This window comes from Colletotrichum karsti (assembly GCF_011947395.1).
Source record: "Colletotrichum karsti strain CkLH20 chromosome Unknown Scaffold33, whole genome shotgun sequence".
Taxonomy (NCBI): domain Eukaryota; kingdom Fungi; phylum Ascomycota; class Sordariomycetes; order Glomerellales; family Glomerellaceae; genus Colletotrichum; species Colletotrichum karsti.
The window spans coordinates 455,020-475,932 of NW_024065933.1; the positions used below are offsets into that span (position 1 = coordinate 455,020).

General features: G+C 51.0%; 3 protein-coding genes across 3 annotated transcripts; 2 read left to right on the plus strand and 1 right to left on the minus strand.

Annotated features, from left to right (window-relative positions):
* Positions 1–11,791: 11,791 nt before the first annotated feature.
* CkaCkLH20_09390 (uncharacterized protein) lies at positions 11,792–12,916 on the plus strand (the record flags this gene model as incomplete). Its single annotated transcript, XM_038892105.1, has 4 exons — positions 11,792–12,244; positions 12,306–12,509; positions 12,566–12,682; positions 12,737–12,916. 4 exons carry the CDS (start codon positions 11,792–11,794, stop codon positions 12,914–12,916), a joined length of 954 nt encoding a protein of 317 aa, XP_038742688.1.
* Positions 12,917–13,561: 645 nt separating this feature from the next.
* CkaCkLH20_09391 (cytochrome p450) lies at positions 13,562–15,506 on the plus strand (the record flags this gene model as incomplete). The annotated part of the gene is made up of 7 exons (XM_038892106.1): positions 13,562–13,826; positions 13,913–14,228; positions 14,289–14,520; positions 14,591–14,884; positions 14,939–15,058; positions 15,130–15,293; positions 15,353–15,506. The coding sequence occupies 7 exons, from the start codon at positions 13,562–13,564 to the stop codon at positions 15,504–15,506; spliced, it is 1,545 nt and encodes a 514-aa protein (XP_038742689.1).
* A 64-nt stretch (positions 15,507–15,570) lies between these two features.
* On the minus strand, positions 15,571–20,617 carry CkaCkLH20_09392 (uncharacterized protein; the record flags this gene model as incomplete). Its single annotated transcript, XM_038892107.1, has 9 exons — positions 15,571–16,424; positions 16,475–16,616; positions 16,673–16,954; positions 17,006–17,061; positions 18,971–19,044; positions 19,103–19,269; positions 19,322–19,636; positions 19,696–20,472; positions 20,531–20,617. 9 exons carry the CDS (start codon positions 20,615–20,617, stop codon positions 15,571–15,573), a joined length of 2,754 nt encoding a protein of 917 aa, XP_038742690.1.
* Positions 20,618–20,913: the final 296 nt, after the last annotated feature.

Below are 20,913 nucleotides of genomic sequence, written 5' to 3' on the forward strand. Positions count from 1 at the left end.
CCTCACATACACGGTAAATTGCCAGTGCAAGCGGTTCTGTCACTGTTCCCTTGCAAGCTTGAATCATGTTGGCGATAAACTCCTGTCGAACATCGGAGCTCATAGTTGCGATGTCGAAAGCATTGATAACGTTTGGGTAGTTGCCGGCAATAGCCTCTCGGTATGATTCATCCAACCAGCTCTTGAATTTGACCAAATGCTGCTGTGTCGCTGATAGAAATTGGAGCTGAGTCCTTGACTCCACGATGCAGGCAAGGACCAACCTGTCTAGATTGCCGGCACAAATTCCGAAATCTTGTTGACTGAGGACTTGCAAAGGATCTAGGAACCCCAGGTCGGGCTTCCAGCTGAGCATTGCTCCAGCATGGGGATCTTCGTCCTGGGAAGAAGGGTCGTTGCCGATGGCCTGCACGTGGAGTCCCTGAACATTGATGACAACCCGTCCGCCTGATGTGGCGACAATCTGACTGGTAGAGCTTGCGAGGTTACCGTCGGTGGCGACCGCTTCGATCATCATGGGGTTACTGGCCTTGCCCACGTATAATTCGTCAATATGGGTAGGGATTGATATCTGCTTGAAGTTCTTGATGAGACCCTGACATGATGCAATCATGGCAAAATGCAGGCTTGAATCCAGGATTGTTGGGTGGATGGAGTACGACGTCTTTTCGTGATCAGACAACAAAGATTCCAGAGTCGCATTGGCTCTTGCCTCTCTCACATGAGAACTGACATTGGTGATATTGCGGAACCGAGAACCGTAATTTAGGCCAAACCTCTTCCAGGTACTGTAGAAGGACTCCGCGGAAACCTTTCGAGGAAGACGAGTAATTTCGGGAACTCGGTGATCATGCGCCGGACCGGCTCTGCACTGGCCTGTAATATGTCTGACCCAGGTTTCACTGCCTTCGCTCAGTGAAGAGATCGTAAACTCATACCAGTCTCCCTCTACCGAACTGATGGCTTGCGTGGGAATGAGATTGGTGACGAGCTCCACCTGGCGATCATTGAGAATTAGAGCCGAGTTGATGTGAACCTGTTTGACTGTGTAGTCGGATGTCTCTTTAAGTTGTTTCAATGCTTCTCCAATCATGGAGATAAATCCTGAAGCAGGGAAAATGGTTTCTCCTCGAACGATATGATCCTGGAGCCAAGCAACATCTTCGACTCGAAGATTGCACCGCCAGGATGGACAAGCGTCAGAGACTTCGTGAACTCTAGACCCCAACAGCTCGTGATGATCAAATTTTCGCAGTCGCCAGCTTCGGGAAAGCCTGGACTCAATCCAGTACTCTCTATCGTAGTGCCAAGTGTATTTCGGAAGGTCCGTAAGAAACTTTCCTGATGGAGATATTGCGTTGAGGTTGACTTTGACTCCGGCCGTCCATAGCTCGCCTACCGAGTTCAACACAGAGAATACCGCGTCTTGATTGCGTACGAGTGTAGGAACATAGCTGGCGGTCCGGCCCATCGTGTGAAGGATCTGCCGTATTGGACCGGCGAGTGCTGAATGAGGGCCAATCTCCACAAACGTCGGCGATGAAATGTCTTTCAAGACTGACTGGACCGCCGTGTTGAACAGAACAGGCGAAACAACATTCTGAACCCAGTAACATGAAGGAAGATCCATCTTGAGGAGCCCGGTCACGGAAGAATAGAACGGAACTTTTGGTTTCCTGGGCTGCGCGATTCCTTTCAAGCGACCTGCGAAGTCTAATGCCGCTGTCTTCATATGGTCTGAGAAGGTGACTTGTGAGCTGTGAGTCGATACGTTGCCATAGAGCAGACTTACGGGAATGATAACCGCATTCAACACGGAGGCTTCGAGCTAGTACCTCTGGGTGTTTTCCCTTGACGTCTTGTATCACCTTCTCTAGAACTTCTGCATCGCCAGACAATGTGACGTTCGACGGCGAGTTCTCACAGCCGATCATCACCCCTGGACGGAGAAATTGCTCGACTTGGCCTCGACCAAGTCCGACCGCAGCCATAGACCCCTTGTGTGCAGCTTTGATGAGCAGAGTAATCTTTCCTCGGTGATACGCTATGCGTATCGCTTCTTCAGCCGTAATTGCACCGCAGGCATATGCAGCTGCAGTCTCTCCCGAAGAGTGGCCCACGACAGCTTTAGGCTTGACACTCCACGACCGAAGCAGGTCAACGAGAACGACTTGAATGGCCACGAGACAGGGTTGAGAGAACTCTGCCTCATCAACTCTGCTTTCACCTTTTGGTGCCAGGAGTAGGTCTGATTGAGTTAGCGTTGACGAAATCAATCTGAGATGACGAGGCATGACATACCGCTTAGTTTCCAAGATGGAGGATCGGGAAGGCTTGCCAGGACGTGATCCAGTTGACTTATCCGGTGTTGAACCAGGGGTTCTTGCTCGAGAAGCTCTTTGCCCATTTGAGCCCATTGAGCTCCCTGACCGGTGAAGACCCAGACCAAACAAGGAGTCTTCTTTCCCGGCCTGTTGGCTTGTGAAACTTGGAAATCACCTTTCCCATTCGTTACACAGAAAGCGCGGTGGGCATGCGTCTCCCTCCGACAGCTCAGAGAATGCGATACATTACTCAATTGATCCGGATGTTGGTCAAGATATTCTTTCGTCTTTCTGGCTGAGGCTTTGACTGAGACTGGATGCTGTGCGGAAAAGGTCAAGAGACGATATTTGTGACCTCCAGGATTCGCCGTTGATGATAGCTGAGAAGAATGAATGCCAGAGCAGGCTGCTGACTCGAGAAGTACCTAGGTGAAATGTTAGAATATCGTTAATTGCGGCGATGAATAGCCTCACATGCGCGTTGGAGCCACCAATTCCAAAGCTGTTTACTGAGACCCTTTCCAGTCGATCGGTTGGCCAGGGCAAAGCCGCGGTTGGTACTTTGAGTTTGGCACCTTCCCATGGAACTGTTACACAGTTTCAATCAGTTCAAGAACGACGAAACCTTCTAATCCAGTCTTACTCTTTTCGTTCGGTGTGTTGAAGTGGATATTTGGGGGAATCGTCGAGTTTTCCAACGCGAGAACCATCTTAATGATACTGGACAGCCCTGATGCACCTTCGCCATGACCGATATTAGGTTTTACCTAGTAGATGGGTTAGATTGAAAACAATGACCGTGTTCACATACACCATACTGATCCAATGTAAATGCCGTGATCTCTCCAGATGTTGGCAACAGCGCTGATTTCAAGAGGGTCACCGACCTAGAGATCAAAAACACCTATTAGCACATTTCACATAAGATGGCCACTGCAGTCTGACTTACAGATGTTCCTGTCCCATGACACTCTATCATAGCCGTCTTCGATAAATCTGTTATCCCGGCTAGCTGATGACCCCTTCTCATCAGCTTCTCATGGCTCTTAGGATTAGGCGTTGTGAGTCCAGGAGTCCTGCCATTGCCGGATACACAGGTGGATCGGATGACTGCCCGGATTGGATCGCCATCTCGTACAGCATCTGAGAGCTTTTTGATGTAAATGGCAGAAACACCTTCACCTCGAGCAAAGCCATCGGCATCAGCATCAAAGCTTTTGCACGATGCCGTAGGAGACAACACCCCCTGCTGATGCATGATCGCCGTATCTTTGGGCGAAATAATAAGGTTGACGCCGCCGACGAGTGCCGATGTACAGTCGCCTCCATGCAGATCTCTGCAGGCCATGTGTAGTGCGACTAGAGATGCAGAGCAAGCAGTGCGGACCACCATGCTGGGATTCAACGTCAGCTCCGTCAAACTTGCGTGTTATACAAATCTCGATCATACCTTGGACCTGTCAAGTCGAATTCGTAAGAAGCCCTATTCGCCAGTATGTAATCTCCATAGACGTCAGGTCGAACTTGATTCAGGCTCTGCTCGTCACGGGACTCGATCTGATTCCAGTCCTCGCCCATGGTCCCGACGTAGACACCAACGTCAGTGCCCCTGAACTTTGTCGCGCCAGAGTTCTCCAAAGCCTCATAAGCTACCTCAAGGAATAGTCGTTGTCGAGGATCCATGAGTTCGGCTTCTTGCTTCGTGAAGGACCAGAAATCCGGATCAACATGCGCCAAATTGACCTCTTCAAGGAAGTAACCGAACTTGGTCGGCACATGGTTGGCCCTGCCGGGGCCATACCAAGCGTCAACGTTGTATCGGCTCTTGGGTACACGACATCGTCCGCTCTTGCCGTTTACCAGAAGATCCCAGTAGTCGGCAGCGTTATGTACGCCTCCGGGAAGCCGCATACCCATACCGATAATGGCAATCGGTTCAAAGATGGGGGCCGCAGTACCACCATTGTTGGTGGACTCATTGGCTGTTGGATCATTTGATGTAGTCATACTGAATCAAAAAATGCTTTACTGGCCGGTTGGCTTTGATGATTGACTGATGAAGGGGTAATATTTACATCGACATGGTCAAGAAGAAGATATATCTGGGGAGCATTTGGCATATAATCGCAGTAAGGGGTCACACGACACCACCTTTTACGGCGCAGAGCATTGGATTTCCCACCTTCCTCCGAAGCCCTCTCTCTGGATTTTTCTCTCCCTCTCCGGTGATCGAGAGGCGGAGTAAGCCAATATTTCCAAGCTCGTCATGGGCTAGTCTGCAGCTCACTGGAGGCTGGGCCAGAGGTATCGCCATACACCACACGCCGCCCTCGTTCTTCAGTATCAACTCATTTTCCATACGTAAGTACATCAAGATGCCTGCCATACCTACATGAACATCTAGGCACCCATTCATTCCAATAGAAAATCTCAGCTGAAGCGGCGCAGCAGAAACATGCGCGCCAGCCAATGATTCCAACGACACCGAGCCCGATATCCTATCGCCCACTCCATTCTTAGGTCAGACCATATTGACCATGCGCCGTGATTCCGGTCAGTCAGCCCCTGGCTGAGCTTGCCTCAATTCATAGTCGCCGAGACCGCGCTGTGCAGGCTTTGTTGGCCAGACTAGTGACGAGAGTGTGTGGACTCTCACGATCGATTGGACCCTTCGAGCTGATTGCCCGAAAAAGATATACTGATTCGATCTAGCGCAGATGCAAGACACAGGCCGATAGGATTGTTGCTCGCAGGATCTCGGATTCTTACGGCGCAGCAGAAAAATGTACATCAGTGGTTGTTTTCTCCACTCACACATGCCTAACGTGCATGTTGGCGAGCACGGCGAGGGACGAACCCGATTCCCCGCGACTCCGCATTCCGAAGAGGTTGCACGATGCCAGTCTGCCTATCTTGCGCATGACGCATCGGCTGCGATGTGGGAAACAAAGAAAATGGGAAACAACTCCGAGGCATGAGCGGCCGTGAGAAACAGTGGCTGCTCTACGCTAATGAGATATATTTCAGTCGGAAGTCCTGAGCATGCAAGGTTGAATTTCCCTTTTCTTGAAGTTGATCACATTATCTGACTCGTACATCGAGTCTCCAATTCATCAACACCGGAGTCTTTGGGCAGACTCAGTCGATGATCGATGGTCGACCAACGAAAGAAATCTGCCTTCGCCAACCCTCTCCATCTGTGATTCAACCCTCACCGAAGCGGGTCTATTCTCCAATAAGACAACCCCGAACGCAGCGCGATTTTTTCTCTTCTCTTCTCCATTCCGGGCAAAAGAGATGACACAGTTTTTGACTCCGGACCCAGTGCAGCTACATGCACGTTTACGGCCGAACGGTCTGGCCTGCGTCGACCTCGCGACCAACCGCAGCTGGACGTATTCGGAACTCAACGCCGACATTCAGCGAGCCACCAACGTCCTTTCTGCACACGCCATCTGCGCGGGTGACAGAGTGGCAACAATCTCGGTCAACAACGTCCATCAGATCATTCTGCAGCAAGCCCTGATCAGGCTGGGCGCCATTCACGTTCCCCTGAACTGGCGCCTGGCCCGGCCCGAACTCGCTACGCTGTTGGATGACTGCACGCCGGCCATCCTCTTCACGGACCTCGACCCACCTGAGCTGCCTCTTGGCTGTCGCCACATGGGACTTTCGAAGTTTTCTTCAGATGTCGACGACGCAGACCCCGGGCCTGGCCTCCAGCCGAGGTCTTCGCAGGAGACCTGCATCATGCTGTACACGTCAGGAACGTCTGGCGCGCCGAAGGGGGTAACATTGTCTGCGGCGTCGATATTGGCAACTACCACCAACTTCAGCATACTGACAGAAGTCGATACGAGATGTGTGTTTCTCTGCGACGGTCCGATGTTCCATTTCATGGGTCTCATCACGCAGATTTGGCCACCTCTCATGCGTGGTGGAACTATCATTGTGTCTCCAAAGTTCATCCCGGAAGCAACAAACACCCGACTTGCTGACTTGGAGCTCGGAGTGACGCATTACTTCTGCGTCCCACAGATGGCGGAAGCACTGGCTAGGGCACCGAATTTTGACCCATCATCATGGCGGACTCTCAAGGCCTTATTCACCGGCGGGGCACCGAATCCTCCATCTCGAATCAAGTGGTGGCTTGATCGAGGTGTTTCCATGGTTGATGGGTACGGGTCAACCGAGGCGGGAACGATTTCTGGCATGCCCCTTTCGCCGGATCTCATCCGTTCTAAGGCCGGGTCTGTGGGTCTTCCGGGTCCGTTGACAGCGCTCCGAGTCGTTGACGATCGGGATGAGCCCGTGCCGATTGGCACACCAGGCGAGATCCTTGTTTCGGGACCGAGCGTCACACCAGGTTACTACAACAACACCGCAGAAAATGTCGCGTCGTTTACTGCGGATGGTTGGTTCCGAACAGGTGATATTGGGAGAATTGACGAAGACGGATTTCTATTCTTGATTGACAGACGGAAACACATGTTCATCTCTGGGGGCGAGAACGTCTACCCTGCAGAAGTTGAAGAAGTCCTCACCGATCACCCCGATGTTTTGGATGTTGCTGTTGTTGGTATCCACGATGACTCCTGGGGCGAGGCCGGTAGGGCTTATGTGGTCGCGGTGCCTGACTCTCAGGTGCAACCGATAGACCTGGTGGCTCATTGTCAGTCACTGATTGCTCGCTTCAAAGTCCCGAGAGACTTTGTGTTTGTTAGTAACTTGCCGAGAACCGGGTCGGGGAAGATCATGAAGCACCTTTTAACGGAGGGGTCAGTAGCGAGATTATGAATTCAGTAGAAAGTTTGTAAGATTCAACGGTTGCGATCGACAGAGTTTGGCATTGAACATGCGCATTCGTTCTGGCAAAAGAAAAGACTTCAACCACTAAGGGTAGCAAAAGATTGCGCCGAGGGGGAATCGAACCCCCGGCTCCCCGACGCTGCTTGATGGCAACGGAGAATTTTACCACTAAACCATCGGCGCTGTACGTTGAATGACGATGTGGAGATGTTCTGGTGGTCGGCCAGGTTGCATTACGTTGTGTGGTGCTGAGATCGCGAGTTGATGGAGCCAAGAAAGCCTTGCCAGTGTTCTAGAGATTTAGAAGCGACAGCTGAAAAGATGGAATGAAGTTAAATCTCTACACCCAAATCACTTCCAACTTACTTCCAACTTTGGAAACTTCTTACATCATTTCGGTACCGATCGGCGCGATTCAGACTGTGGGGAAGGGTCCTCGCCTAATGTCTGGCTCGGTACATGACATCTGTCGAATGCGACTTGTTGGAGAATCCGAGAAGGATCACGAAGGCTGACTGTGCCCCAAGACACCATGCGCATTGAGGGCGTGAAAAGGAATGGCTACTTTTGGTCAGCTTTCTAAATCCAGCGACCCGTCCCGCATTACAAGAGGGTGTTGAGAAAAGAAAGCCCAATCAACAGGATGGCGTTCAGCCAACGCTTGTCACAACGAGACAAGTGCTTACCTCCTGTTTACAGCTCGTTGCTCAGCAGTGTGAACAACCATGCAACCTACATAAAACGCCTCGGTGGCTTCTCAACTCTCGTCTTCAAGTCCTCGGCATCCGGTCTGTTGGAGTCCCCGTCCGAGACCGGACTCGTTTTCCTCAATTGTTATGACCAATTCTGATCTCCTTCACCTGAAGCTGTGCATTCAGCAGACCTGATTCCACATCCTGTGCGCGCAATTTTGGGGGCTTACCCGCTAACAACATCAGAAGGCCTCCCAAGAGAATTGGGGTCCGTATCTCCATCAATCACAACGCTGGGATCCAGCTTGGGCAGCAACCGCCGAGGATGCAATGAGCATCACAGAATGATCTGATCGTTGGAACCCGGAACTTCCGCTTCATCCTGGCATGCATACGCCCGATTCCGCCCCCAGGGCCCTGCGTCTACGCTGTACTTGGGACGATGGATGCCTGCGGGACTCGTTGCGCTCATCGGCGCCAGTCGGCGAGCATGCACGGCGAGGCTTCGCCCAGATGGAGCCTGAAGGTGCATCAGTGAATCGATGTTGGCTTGTCAATCGTGCAGCTCTATCGTGTCCGCGTTAGCTACACAGAAGTCGGTCCCACTCGGCCTCGGCTTTCTCCACAGACATTGTCCTTCCCGACCGAGAGTTAACCGGCTTTGCTGTCACCCTTTAACCGCGTGTCAAACCGTTATAATCTGGGCTGAATGTTTCTGGAATTGCTACGGGTTTATTTTTCTATGACATGTTCAGAACGGTAGCAGCCTTGACAGATTGTGTAAGCAAATACGTAGTCAGTCAGAATAGCACCAAAGACAATCATACAATAGAAATGAAAACAAAAGTAGTGAAGCGTTTAGAACAGCTAGGTAAATACAAGCAGTAGCTTCAATTTCATTCATGCTATTTCTCATAGTTTCTTCTTCAAAGTCGCAGTGTTTTTATGTATGAGCTTTGCTAATGATCATGGAGCCAGCCCTCTATGTCTTGTGATGTAGGTACATAATCTGCTCTTGATTTGAGATACCGTACTTATCTCATGAAAGTTTACTTTGTTTATGACCGTTTGGGAGTTCAATGATGAGCAAATGGCTTACACGATGAGATTAACAAGACAACACCGGGCAAGGCATTTTGAGAACTGGTAGAGCCGCGACCATAAACCAAGCTTCTTAGTGGTGCGTGGAAATGTGAAATTCCCTCAGTTATCACCCCATCTATTGATGGAATGCATAGTTAACCTCAAGCCCGTGATGTTATCACCTGTGATGACAACTGTAATAAACGTAATCGACAGAAAGAAAATACTAATACGAACCAAATCCATTCAACACAAACATATTTCTCTTTCAGAGAATAAAACACTGTAATAAATCTTATGAAACCTCAAGTACCATTCAAGCATATAGCCTAGTTGTTGTGGGTAAATACGAACGCGATGGCCAGTGAAGGACGCGTCGCCTTCGCCTCGTCATTAGGAATTGATGTATGTAAGCGAATTTCCAATTGAAGACTAGTTTATCTCCATTGAAGTCGATATTGAGTTTTCGCATTAGAATCAGCATCGGATGCGAACGCAGCCGGGATGCCAAGTCTAGCATTAAGTCCACGGAACTCTATTCTCAACGTCACCTGATCAATGAAGTCTACTCCTCACTCCCGAATTCGTGTCTTTTCCGTCAGCTTACGGTGATCATCTCAAGCAGAATGGAAACGCGACGGCATTCTATGCAGTCAGAACTCCTGACTCGAAGAGCGTCACGGCTCGCACGGCGGCTTCGTCCTGTGTTCCATCGAGAAAACAACTCCAAAACGGCAGGAAAGAAGTCTGGAGACAACTCAGTCATCACAGAGATTCTACCCAGAGACTTGATTCTCTGTGTCGCGGACTTTCTGTCACCGGTCGATCTGGCAGCATGGGCTCTCACCAACAAGTGGACGCTGTCCATCATTGGCATGCAAAGCCTAGTGCTACCAAGGCGATCAGAAGAACGACGTGAACTACTGCTCCGACTTGAGAGAGACTGGCAGGACGCTTCGTGCTTCTTCTGCACAAGATGTGTGGCTCTACACCCACCCGAACTGTCGTGGACGATTGCGGCAGACGAAAGGTACCGGGGGGCTTTCGGCGAGTCGCGTCCCTGTCTTCAGCGGTACTCAAAGTCTCGGCCGGAATGGCAACCATCTCCCTGGCTGCCGCGGAGGCTGGACTTCGAGAAGGTCAAGACGGCAATGATCCGCTACCGCTTAGGGGACCTCGGTGAACCCAAGGACCTCTTGCCCAAAGATACGATCTGGCATCCTCACCCCAGCGGTCTCGACGTTCACCATGAAACGAAATTCTTGATTTCGAAAGGAAAAATGCTTCTGTGGACGTGTACGAAGCTATCACCTTACCTGAACTTGAAGAGGAGGCAAGTCGACCTGTCGCAGTTTTTGGAACTTCTCGGGAAGAGCGCAGACCTCTCTCACTGCTGCGCACACGCAACATGGCAACGAAAGTACCCCTTTATATTCAACCCCGGCATCATCGAAACACCAGAATCTGAAAACTTCAAGGCCAAGCTTTGGCGGTCTGCGCAACAAGAAAAGTACTACTCAAAGATCGAAACGTGCGATTTTTGCTACACGAGCTATCACTACGGCATCTACAACAGCGGCCATACCGTAGCACTTATATCTTACAAGGACCTCGGGGAGGGTGAGAGTACAGCAGATCCAAGGTGGAAGTCTCACCAATGGCATGAATCAGAGAACGCATTACCAACAATCGAAAGACAGAGATTGGGCACATCTTGGGGCTGGGGTTGGGCTAAGAAGCGACTCCATTTCAAGTCAGACCTTCAAAGAGCCAAGAAGTGACATCGACGTGTTGTCGACGGGAACACTGGGTCGGCCAATGCCTGGACTCTAGGGGGGAGAGGTCGGCCGGCCTCATGTCAGATGAGTACATCTTTACACGCACTTCACACCAATAATACAGATGATAAATGCCGTATCTTGTCTTTCAATCGACCGCTGTAGTATACGCGTTAACGACACATGAATACCACGCAGTTCCAGGGTCGTTCTTTACGGGCTGCCCGCGTCAGCCTCAACCATTATGAAGGGGTTATCTTCCGTGGAATCCGTGGATACCTTCCAGAAGCAGTTTGGACAGATCTGGCAGGTAAATGATCGTCTGGCAAGTCGACAAATTTAGGTGAATGGCAAGCTTCTTTCCGCCCGCATTCCGGACCAGGGTAGTAATGGCTACGGATCTCCCAATGGGATTCAACGGTAGAGCCGTACGAAAATTCCCCTTTCTAGTATATCCACTTCCATGACAACATCGAGATCAACGCGGTCGGCACTACCGCGCCTCCTGCCGCGAAGCCTCATGGAATAATGCCGGGACATTTGCTGCCAGTTGACTTGTCGCCGCGCAGCGTGCAGCGGGAGCGCCCCTGAACTTACGCGGCCAGGGTTCTTGGCGGCCCGCTCGGTGGAGTCCGGGTGCGGTCCTGGAGCTCCGGACCCCGGTGCACAACGGTAATATCATCTCTGTGATTGGTCGCCTGCTTTCTGGAGTCCCGGGCCTAGGCGCAGGCCTTCGGGATGTGGGAGACACAACTTTTATCTTCCCGACGTCAGTGGAGGTCGCGGACGTGTGGTTCGCGGATTTGTTTGGTTTGAAGCTGATGAGAAAGGGGAGCGACAAAAGCAAAGTCGCGATGAGATGAACCTCTCTGGGGACTGTACAGGGTTATTTTCGGGGCGAAGCAGGGAAGATTTTCTATTCTATTTGGGGAAGGTGTTGAACGTTGAGGATCATGTAGACTTATAAAGACTGATCGCCTTCGCTGTTTGATCAACATTCAGATCATCAGCTGAAATCGGTAGCTTGGCTAGACAGACACTCTCATTCGACGGTCTTTTACACATTCTTTAACACTTGCATTCGTTCTTTAAACAGCTCCACAATATGCAGTTCCAACTCCTCGCCCTTGCCACGGCTCTCTTGACAGGCGTGGCCGTTGCCCACCCCGGCCACGACCACAGCCTTAGCCATTCCGAGATCGCTCGCCGCTCGAACCTTTCCAAGCGCTGTGCGGTTGAGGCTGGAAAGTTCCGCGATGTCCGCAGGAAGCGTGCCGCTGAGAAGCGCTCGCTTGTTAGCCGCTCCCTGGTCCAGCGTGACTCCAACGTCACCATCCACACCGAGGGTCCTCACTACAACACCATTCAGAACGACACATGCGTTCTGACCCCTGAGGTCACCAAGGGTCCCTATGTCTGGCCCCGTTCTCAGACTCTGCGACAGGATATGAGCGAGGGTCAGGCCGGCATCCCTCTCTACCTGGACATTGGCGTCATGAACGTCAACACCTGCGAGACTATGTCCGATGTCTTGGTTGACCTCTGGCATTGCAATGCTGTAAGTTTATACCTAGCTCTTTACGCGACACAAACACGATGTGCTAATACGTATGCGACAGACCGGCTCTTACAGCTCCTTCACCGGCCAGGACCCCAACACCCCCTTCGAGGAGCTCCTTGAGCAGCTCAACGTCACTATCGGCCCCGATCTGGACTTGCACACCGATGACACCACCTGGCTCCGCGGCATGTGGCCTACCGACTCCAACGGTATCATGGAGATGAAGACCGTCTTCCCCGGCTTCTACGTTGAGCGCACGATTGTCAGTAGAACCCTATACACGTCTCGTCCGGACGGAAAGCTAATGGAAGGAAATAGCACATTCACGCTCAGGTTCACACCGACTGGTCCGTCCGCAGCAACGGCACCATCGTCGGCTCCAACATTGCCAACACCGGCCAGATCTTCTTCGACGAGGAGCTCAGCCAGAAGATTGTAAGTTGATTTACCGGAACCCAGTATATCACTTCGTGCTAATACTTTTTCCAGATGGCACTTGAGCCTTACGTTGGCCACACTGAGATCAACCGCACCACCAACGACATCGACAGCATCTTCTCTGCTGAGGTTGTTGGCGGCTGGAACCCGAACATGGTCGTTGAGCCCCTTGACGGCGAGGACGTCACCAAGGGTATGCTTGCTTACATCACTTTGGGTGTTGAGGCATAGAAGATGTCGTCGAACGGAGGCGGACGTAGTGATTCTCGTACATAGACATTCAATGAAATTTTAAATTCAAAAACGTTCCGTCTCGTGTTCCTGTAATACTTGTTTTGTTAGCACAAGTCCCCCCGATAAGTTGAAGGTACCTAGAATGAATCTTCGGGCCTACGTTGGTGAAAGTCTAAAACCTGACTGTTGATGATAAAACAACATTATGCCGAAGTAATACCAAATACTTTCGAAACTCGTTAAGTGATACCAGATAGATATTTCTACCTCTTGTGTCATTCATTTGATCGATCGTGCGGCTTTCCACCAGAGCTCGCGGTCGGCCAGCTACTTCGGTTCGGAGACCCACAATTCGAGGAGCCGACATGTCTCCACATCGGCATCATCAGTATCGGCTCCTCACTTTAGCGTCGGCTCCTCGATTTTGAAATCCGTTTGTCATTGGTCAGATCCAACGCACTTGGTATTTGCGGTTTGGTTGAAACCGGTGTTGTCTGCGGAGGTTTTGCGCGAGTCTAGTTTGTTGCCATGGCTATAAAGGCTGGGTGGAAGGGCTTCCTGCTCTTTTTGAGTTTCAGTAAACTCATCGTGGTCTTTCGCATCTTCTCCGTACTACCTTAGTTGAGCTACTGTCAAGTAAACATGGACAATTTTACCATATCCGATGGTTTCGGGAAACTCCAGTCGACAGACGGCCATGTTTCCATCCTTGTCCTTATCAGCATCACCTCCGTTTTCCTCCTCTCCAAAACCTTTCTCTACCTTCGCAGCCTCTATCGCATCCACTTTCATCCCCTTCGCAGCTTTCCTGGACCAAGGGAAGCAGCCAAGTCAGACAAGTGGCTATACCGTCAGACCAAGTCCATCTACCCAGAGGATACGTATGAGAAACTTCATCGAGACCACCGTGAGTGCATGTTTCTCAGCGGTTGAAAGATGGCCTGATCGTCACATAGCTTTGGGGCTCGAATGGACAGCTAAGATCATTTTCAGAAGCCAAGGCTATCCGCATAGCGCCAAACGAACTTCACATCAACGACCCCAGCCTCTACAAGGTCATCTACAAGCAGTCGAACCCGTTTCCGAAGCACGAAGCATTTTACCTAGGATTCAACCAGCCATTCCCGACACTTTTCACCGAGATCGACGGAGTCAAGCACAAAGAGCGACGCCGTCTGCTGAATCCCCTCTTCTCTCGCGCTGGCGTGCTAAAGTTGGAAGGGCTTGTCTGGGACAGACTACGACTACTGGAGGCGAAGATCGAGCGGTTACGAGAACAGCAAGACATCAACCTCTACGATGCATTCCGGTATGCACATATTCTTGACGGTATTGGGTATCCGTGATAGGCTGACTCAATGATTCTTAGGTTGCTAACGACAACCATCATCATGGAGTTCTGCTTTGCTGACAGTGGTGGCATGCTGGATGAGGAGCCAACCGGATTCAGCTCCAAATTCCTCCGTGCTTTCACGTTCGCTTCAGAGGGAGTCAGCACTCTGCAACATTATCCCTTGTTCCGTGTTGTGAGCAACATGGTGCCAGCGAGCATCTTAAAGACATTGTCCCCGGAAGTCGGAGGCATGATGGAGCTACTTGACGTAAGAATTTCTTTCTCGCAAACAGGCTTAAATTTGCGCCGTGGGCTAACCAAGCGGACGGCTTGTTCAGTTCGCGGAAGCATGCGTCAATCGATGGCGTCAGTCTGAAGCAAAGGCGGCAACTGTCGATCATCCCATTGTCCTCGACCATTTGGAATCTCTCTCAGATGTTGCCTTGGTCAGCGAGGCTCTTGATCTCCTGATAGCCGGATCGGACACCAGCGCGATGTCCCTGACTACAGCTCTCTTTGAAGTTCTACGACATCCCGATATGGAGAAGAGGCTGGTCGACGAACTCGATGCCGCCATTCCGGACAAGAACAACTTTCCTTCAGTTCAAGAACTGGAGAAAATCAGTTACTTGGTAAGTTATCTCTATGATATCACCTGCTCTGAGACTGACATGAACCGCCTTAAGACTGCTTGCGTCAAAGAAGGCATCCGGTTTGCATCGGCAGTGCCTGGCAGACTTCCACGAGTCGTACCTCGCAACGAATCAGACCCCTTCGTGGTGGACGGCAAGATCGTGCCTCCGGGTGTAAGTTGTTCTGGCATTGTAACAGACAACCAATGGGATTTTATCACACTGACACATAATCATCATGGCAGACTATTGTTTCAGTATCGGCGCACACCATGCATTCTAATGTTGAAATTTGGGGCCCTGACGCTCGATGCTTCAACCCGGATCGCTGGCTCAGCCCCGAGGCCAAGAGTCTGGAACAGTACCAGGTCTCATTCAGCAAAGGCGCGAGGATGTGTATTGGGCAGAAGTGAGTCTACGATGATTTCCCATGAGAAACTGATAGCTAATCACGAATTGCCCTTTCAGCCTTGTTCCAATCGAACTGATCATCGTGCTGGCCACGATTTTCCGGAAATACAAGCTGAGCTTCCCTTCCGGCTTCATTCCGCCTCGGAGAGTTGACAACTTCACGATTGAGCTTGAAGGTGGACTTCCCCTGAAGATGACGCCGCGCGCCTAGCCAAGCTGTTACTATGATTCGCCCATGCAGGAACTGAGAACTCAGGCAGAACCGATGGGTTTGCCTAGTTCTTTTGTAGATTATCTGTATCAAATGCTATGATCCGCTCTCTCAACGCTCTTGAGAAAAGCTGGCCAATTTTCCACTCCTTCACTGACTCGAGAACGTCGATTGCTTGTGTCACGACCTTGGAGTAGCCACCAGGCATGTGAATGTCCCCAACTCCGGGAACGAAAGGCCGGGCTTGCTTGCCAGTTCGTACCCATTCGGAAGCTTCTTCTCGATCGATGTCCTCGTCGAGGCGAATCGTCACCACGCTCTGATTTTGAAACCCCTCTCGCCTTTCCAAAGCATATGGCGACAACGAAGTGTTGTACATCCAAAGAGCAAGGCTTGAAATAAGCATCGCAACAGGTTCCTGGTATCCACAGGAAGAATGGCTCTTGCACTCGTGAAACAGTTTTGCAGCATGCAGAGCTATTTCCCTGGCACCATCGCCGTGCTCTGTTGTCCAGCTTAGTAGTCTGCGTATTGTGTCCAGCTGTTTTGAGCGCGCTACTCTCCAGCCGGCGAAAGCATACAGGTCTCTCAAGGGCACACGATTGATGATACTGATCACGTGGTAGTACTGTATCGTCGCAAGCTTGATACGCTTGGCGCCCGTACGTCGACAAGGATCCAAAAGTCGCCATAGATCTGGGTTAGGACGATGCCCCATGTGAGAGATCATCTTACCGTCGACATTTATCACTCCTGACAAGCCCAAATCATTGGCTTGCTTCAGGAAGAGTTGGTCGCGGAAGAATCCAAAAAGAATGAGGAGGAAGGAGAATCCTCCGATTTCTTGTCCAGCTGGATTGAGTCTGTACAATGACTGCATTTCTTCTCTAAGGGTAGGCGATTCAAACTTCTTCGTACCTAGGATTATTGTCAGAATTGCAGTCTTATCAGTGTGATTAACTACTCACGGTCCCATTCTTGCTTCCATGACTCAGCGCAAGGTCTTTCCCACATTCTTTCGTGCGAGGGGAGAGGTGTTTGAAGAGCGGGAGACTCAGTAGGGACGGCTGGCGTATAGTTGAACAACAAGCAGATCTGGCTGTCTATGAGCTAGAAGCTCGTCAGCATGAACGATCACTGCACTTTTCGGGGCGATGTCAACTTACCCAAAGACCGTAGGCCAGGCGCCGTAGGACTTCCCAGTCAACCCACGCTTTCCACAACATTTCGTCGCCGACGTCATTCGCCTCTTCCGCCGCAAGAAAGTCCAATGCAGCTACTTGCAGCGGTGTCTCAAACTTCCTCAACACGTTGTCGAGGATGCCCCTAGATATCTTGGACCTTTCGACCGTAAGTGCCTCATTCGTGAAAGAGGTTGAGATTTGATTCAAGATCACCGCCTGGGCGAGCCACGGCGGCATGGTCTCGCTGGCTTGAAATCTGTCAATCTGTAGAGAATTAGAAAGTCGAACAACAACGCGATACGGCGCAAATCTTACATGATTTTGGACCGAGTTGTCAACCAACTTTACCAAGTCGAGGCCGTCTACACCCTCTACATTCTCCAGGTTCGAGAAGCGATGGCCTACGTTGCTTATGGCAAGAACCAACAGAGAAGGTGCGGTATTCGGATTAAAGGTTGCTCGATGAATGATGGGAAGGGTGTCGTGAAACTCTTCAAAATAGAGTTGTATGAAAGCGTTTAGAGTTTTGCGAGGAGGAAGATGGCAATTATTGACGTTTAACTGCGCGCAGTTCGAGCAAATCCACGACTCGAGATTCTCGAAGGATGCTGTAGACAGCTCCTCGACATGGCCTAGATTTTCCAAGTCGGCTCCTAGACTTTCGGAGTCTTCCGTGAATACGTGCGAATGCTTGTCATTATTGAGGGATTGAAGCTCTAGCGGGATTGAAAACCATGAAGCAGGTGACGTCGTGCTCGTGACTCCTTCGCCTGAGGTTTTCGCAAAGAGACTTATCTCGTCCAAGAACGATGGCCCTGAAAGCTGATCTAGAGCACTGAAGTTGAACCAGTCAAAGGCTGGCAATGCTTCCCACCCTGCGAAAGGGGTGTCTATTGAGTTGAAAGCAATGTCAAGGTTCATACCACATGATAGGTCCGCACTATCCTTAGAGTTTGTGACCGGCTGGTTAATCAGTTCACCATTTCCAGACGGAATTCCTTCCGGTGGCTGGGATGCAGCGTCCAGGAGATCATGAGTATCTACGGTTGGAGCTGCGGATGTTGTCGTGCAACTCTTGAGTCGAGAGGGCTTTATTGAAGTCGTTAGTCATCGGTTCAAACATCTAAGTAACCAAATGTTTCACTAACTCACCTGTCGAGCTCGGCGTGGCAAATACTGGCAGAGTCGATCTTTCTGCAGGCATCGAGAGCAAGGATTCGCTCCATCACAGCGCTGCTTCGAGTTGCGACATGACACGCACGCTTTCTGTCCACGACTTGTCTCCGTGGCGGTGGGCGGTCGGTAACCCGAGGGCAGACTCTGATGCACAAATGCATGACGCTCAAGTGTATCTCTGTCGTTGTCCATCAGTCAACTGATTTGCTGAAATTGGGGCGTAATTTTCTCGTTATTGTATACGCACCTCCTGGAAAACCGTCTGCTGCAGACAGAGCAGACGAAAGGCTTGTTGTCCTGTTCGTGAAGTAAAAGATGTCGCTTCAAGTGATCTTGGCGTCGAAAAGTGGTTCCGCAGATGTGACAATCGCTAGTGGCGACCAGGTGATGCTGGGACGAAGCCATGTTCCCAATCTTTGGGCTCTCTACCGTCGATGGTAACAGTTCCGATATGCCGGGCAACACATTGTAGCAGACCTCATTACTTGGCTCAACGACTCTCCATAGGCGGCCCGGAACCAATGTTTAATGAGATATTGGAAAGAATTACCATTGATGACAGAGGTCGGATGAAGTTGGCGGGAACAAACTTGCCCAAGCTTTCAAAATCTGGGCCGTCCCGCTTTGCATTACCGACGCCCATGTTCGACGGATGTCACTGTTAAGATGGCGAATTACTTTCTTCATGTTTAAAGCCGGATTGAGAGATTTCGCTAACAGCGGGGCATCGATGGGAACGACGCTGGGGACGGACTCGAAAGATCTCCGAGGCCGTGATCTGCATTAGCGCCCGGCACCACGGCCGGCGATTTTAGCCGTGGTGTAATGCACCGTTTCATCATTGAATTGCAGACCAGCTTCGTATTGACTTCGCTGCATACCTAGTCGACATCGAATCATCGTTCAGAATATTACGGGTGATTTTCATCGTTGACGCTTCATGCACTTCTAGCTCAACATAGTCTAGCTACAAACATGCAGTTGTGCCCACTTTCCGCCGATCTCAAACTGCCAGGGATTGTTGCGGCCGAGGGGTCAGGTGAACAAGGAGAGGGTGCTTGTCCCACACGCCGAACGATCGTCCATCGTCCAACCATGTCTTACTAGCCGCTGCAAGCTCGATATCGAAGTTCCAAACGACGCGGGCGAGAAACATTCTCATCTCGACGTATGCCAAACTTGAAAACAGTTAGTCAGGCGATGCCGGGATGTCTTACGGGAGGGGTTTGGTCTTACTTCTTTCCGATGCAGTTGCGCGGGCCAAAAGAAAACACATTCATGCACTCCTTGCGGTCATTGGCGAAGGTCGGATCGTCGAGCCATCTGTTTGGGATGAACTCGTCGGGTCGACTGAAGTTACTGCGGCTGTGATACATGGCCCAGTGAGGAATGGAAAGCACAGTCTGGGAAGTTAGTAGTGCAACCTCCAAGTATTCGGAGGGAAGAGAAACTTACATTGCCCGGGATCTTGTCGCCCAGAACGATGTTTCCCTCGGGTGGCGTGATTCTAGGCAAAGAATTGGGCGCCGGGGGAAAGAATCGGAGAGTTTCCTCCAGAACAGCTTGAAGATACGGCAGTCTGGCGGTGTTGAGAGAGTTGATTTCTGACTCCGACGCAAAGGCCGAGCGAACTTCGTCACTCAGCGTCTTCATGATCTCCGGGTGAGTTGTCAACATGTACATGGCCCCAGAAAGAGCGGTCGCTGTTGTCTCCGATCCTGCGATGATAAGTCCCTCCGAGTTACGGTCCAACTCTTCGCGCGTCAATGTCTGCTTTCATGTTAGAAGCCTCTCTTCTCGGGTATTAAACTGGAGCATGGCGCACTCACCAATCCTCCCTTCCCGGCGGTCATGCCGTGCACAAGATCGAGCCGAGCGTCTTGTAGTTCTAGACGTCTGGAGACTTTCTCTTTCGAGAGTTCCTTGCTCTCAGATGCTTGCTTCACCAACTTGGGCGACACGAAGAAGGGGAGCAACTGTTTCGCGACTGGGAACCGTGCGAGAGCAGATTCGATAGCCGATGTCTTGACGTTGGCGAAGATCAGTTGGACCCAGGGATGCATAGCCGATTGTTGCAGGCACCCGAACGGCTCTCCGAAGGTGAGGTCTCCGATGATATCGAACGTGGCGTAGTTGAACCAGGCGCAGATATCCAACGCGCCCTGGTTGCTGTTTTCGTGAAGACGCTGGATCAACAAGTCGATGTAGCCCTGGATCATTGACTCCTGTTCTCGCAAAGCTGCGGACGAGAATCCGTGGGACATGAGTCGGCGGACGCGGGAATGGTTCGTTCTGTTGAGACCCGTGATGAGAGGCGGAACCGCATAGAAGGCGGCCTTGCCGTTCTCAGCCTCTCCAGACTTACGATGGCCCATGATGGACTGCCAAGCGTCCGGGCCGTTGAATGACAGCTCATTGGGGCCGACACGAACGACAGGGCCATATTTCTCGTGTAAGTCGCGGTTCGTGATGTGGTACAATCCGCCCAAGTATGAGCGAAACCATGGGATCTGAGATGCTGCCCAGAGCTTTGGGCCCGGATACTTTCGAAGAGGATGCAGGTAAATGTTGTAGAGCGGGAGGAGGACAACGAAGTAGATGACTCCCTAAGCAAAGCTCGTTGTCAGTCGTCTTGACTTTGGCACCTCAAGTGCTATAACATACCAAGCTGATCACAGCGGAAATGGCTGTTGCCAAAGGGTGAGAATCAGCGAAACTCGTGAGGCGTGTAGAGGGAAAAGCTGCATCCATGACTGAGCCGAATATGAAGCGTGAAGATCATACAGTCATCAAAATCCATTTCCACCATCGGTTGACCGCTGATTTTTATATTCTTCTGAGTCCATCTCACCGGCTAGGAAGATCGATGTACGACTCAGGAGCCCTGCTTCCAATCAGCGAGACCAGAGTATCATTCGCAACTGGCATACAAGCGAAAGGTTGCTTAACCGAGTCCATTGCAGGTGAAGGTGCACGATGTGCCGTCACGAAGCCTACGTGTATTCTGCGCCGAGGGTTTCAGATACCACATAAATCCCCGTACCGTA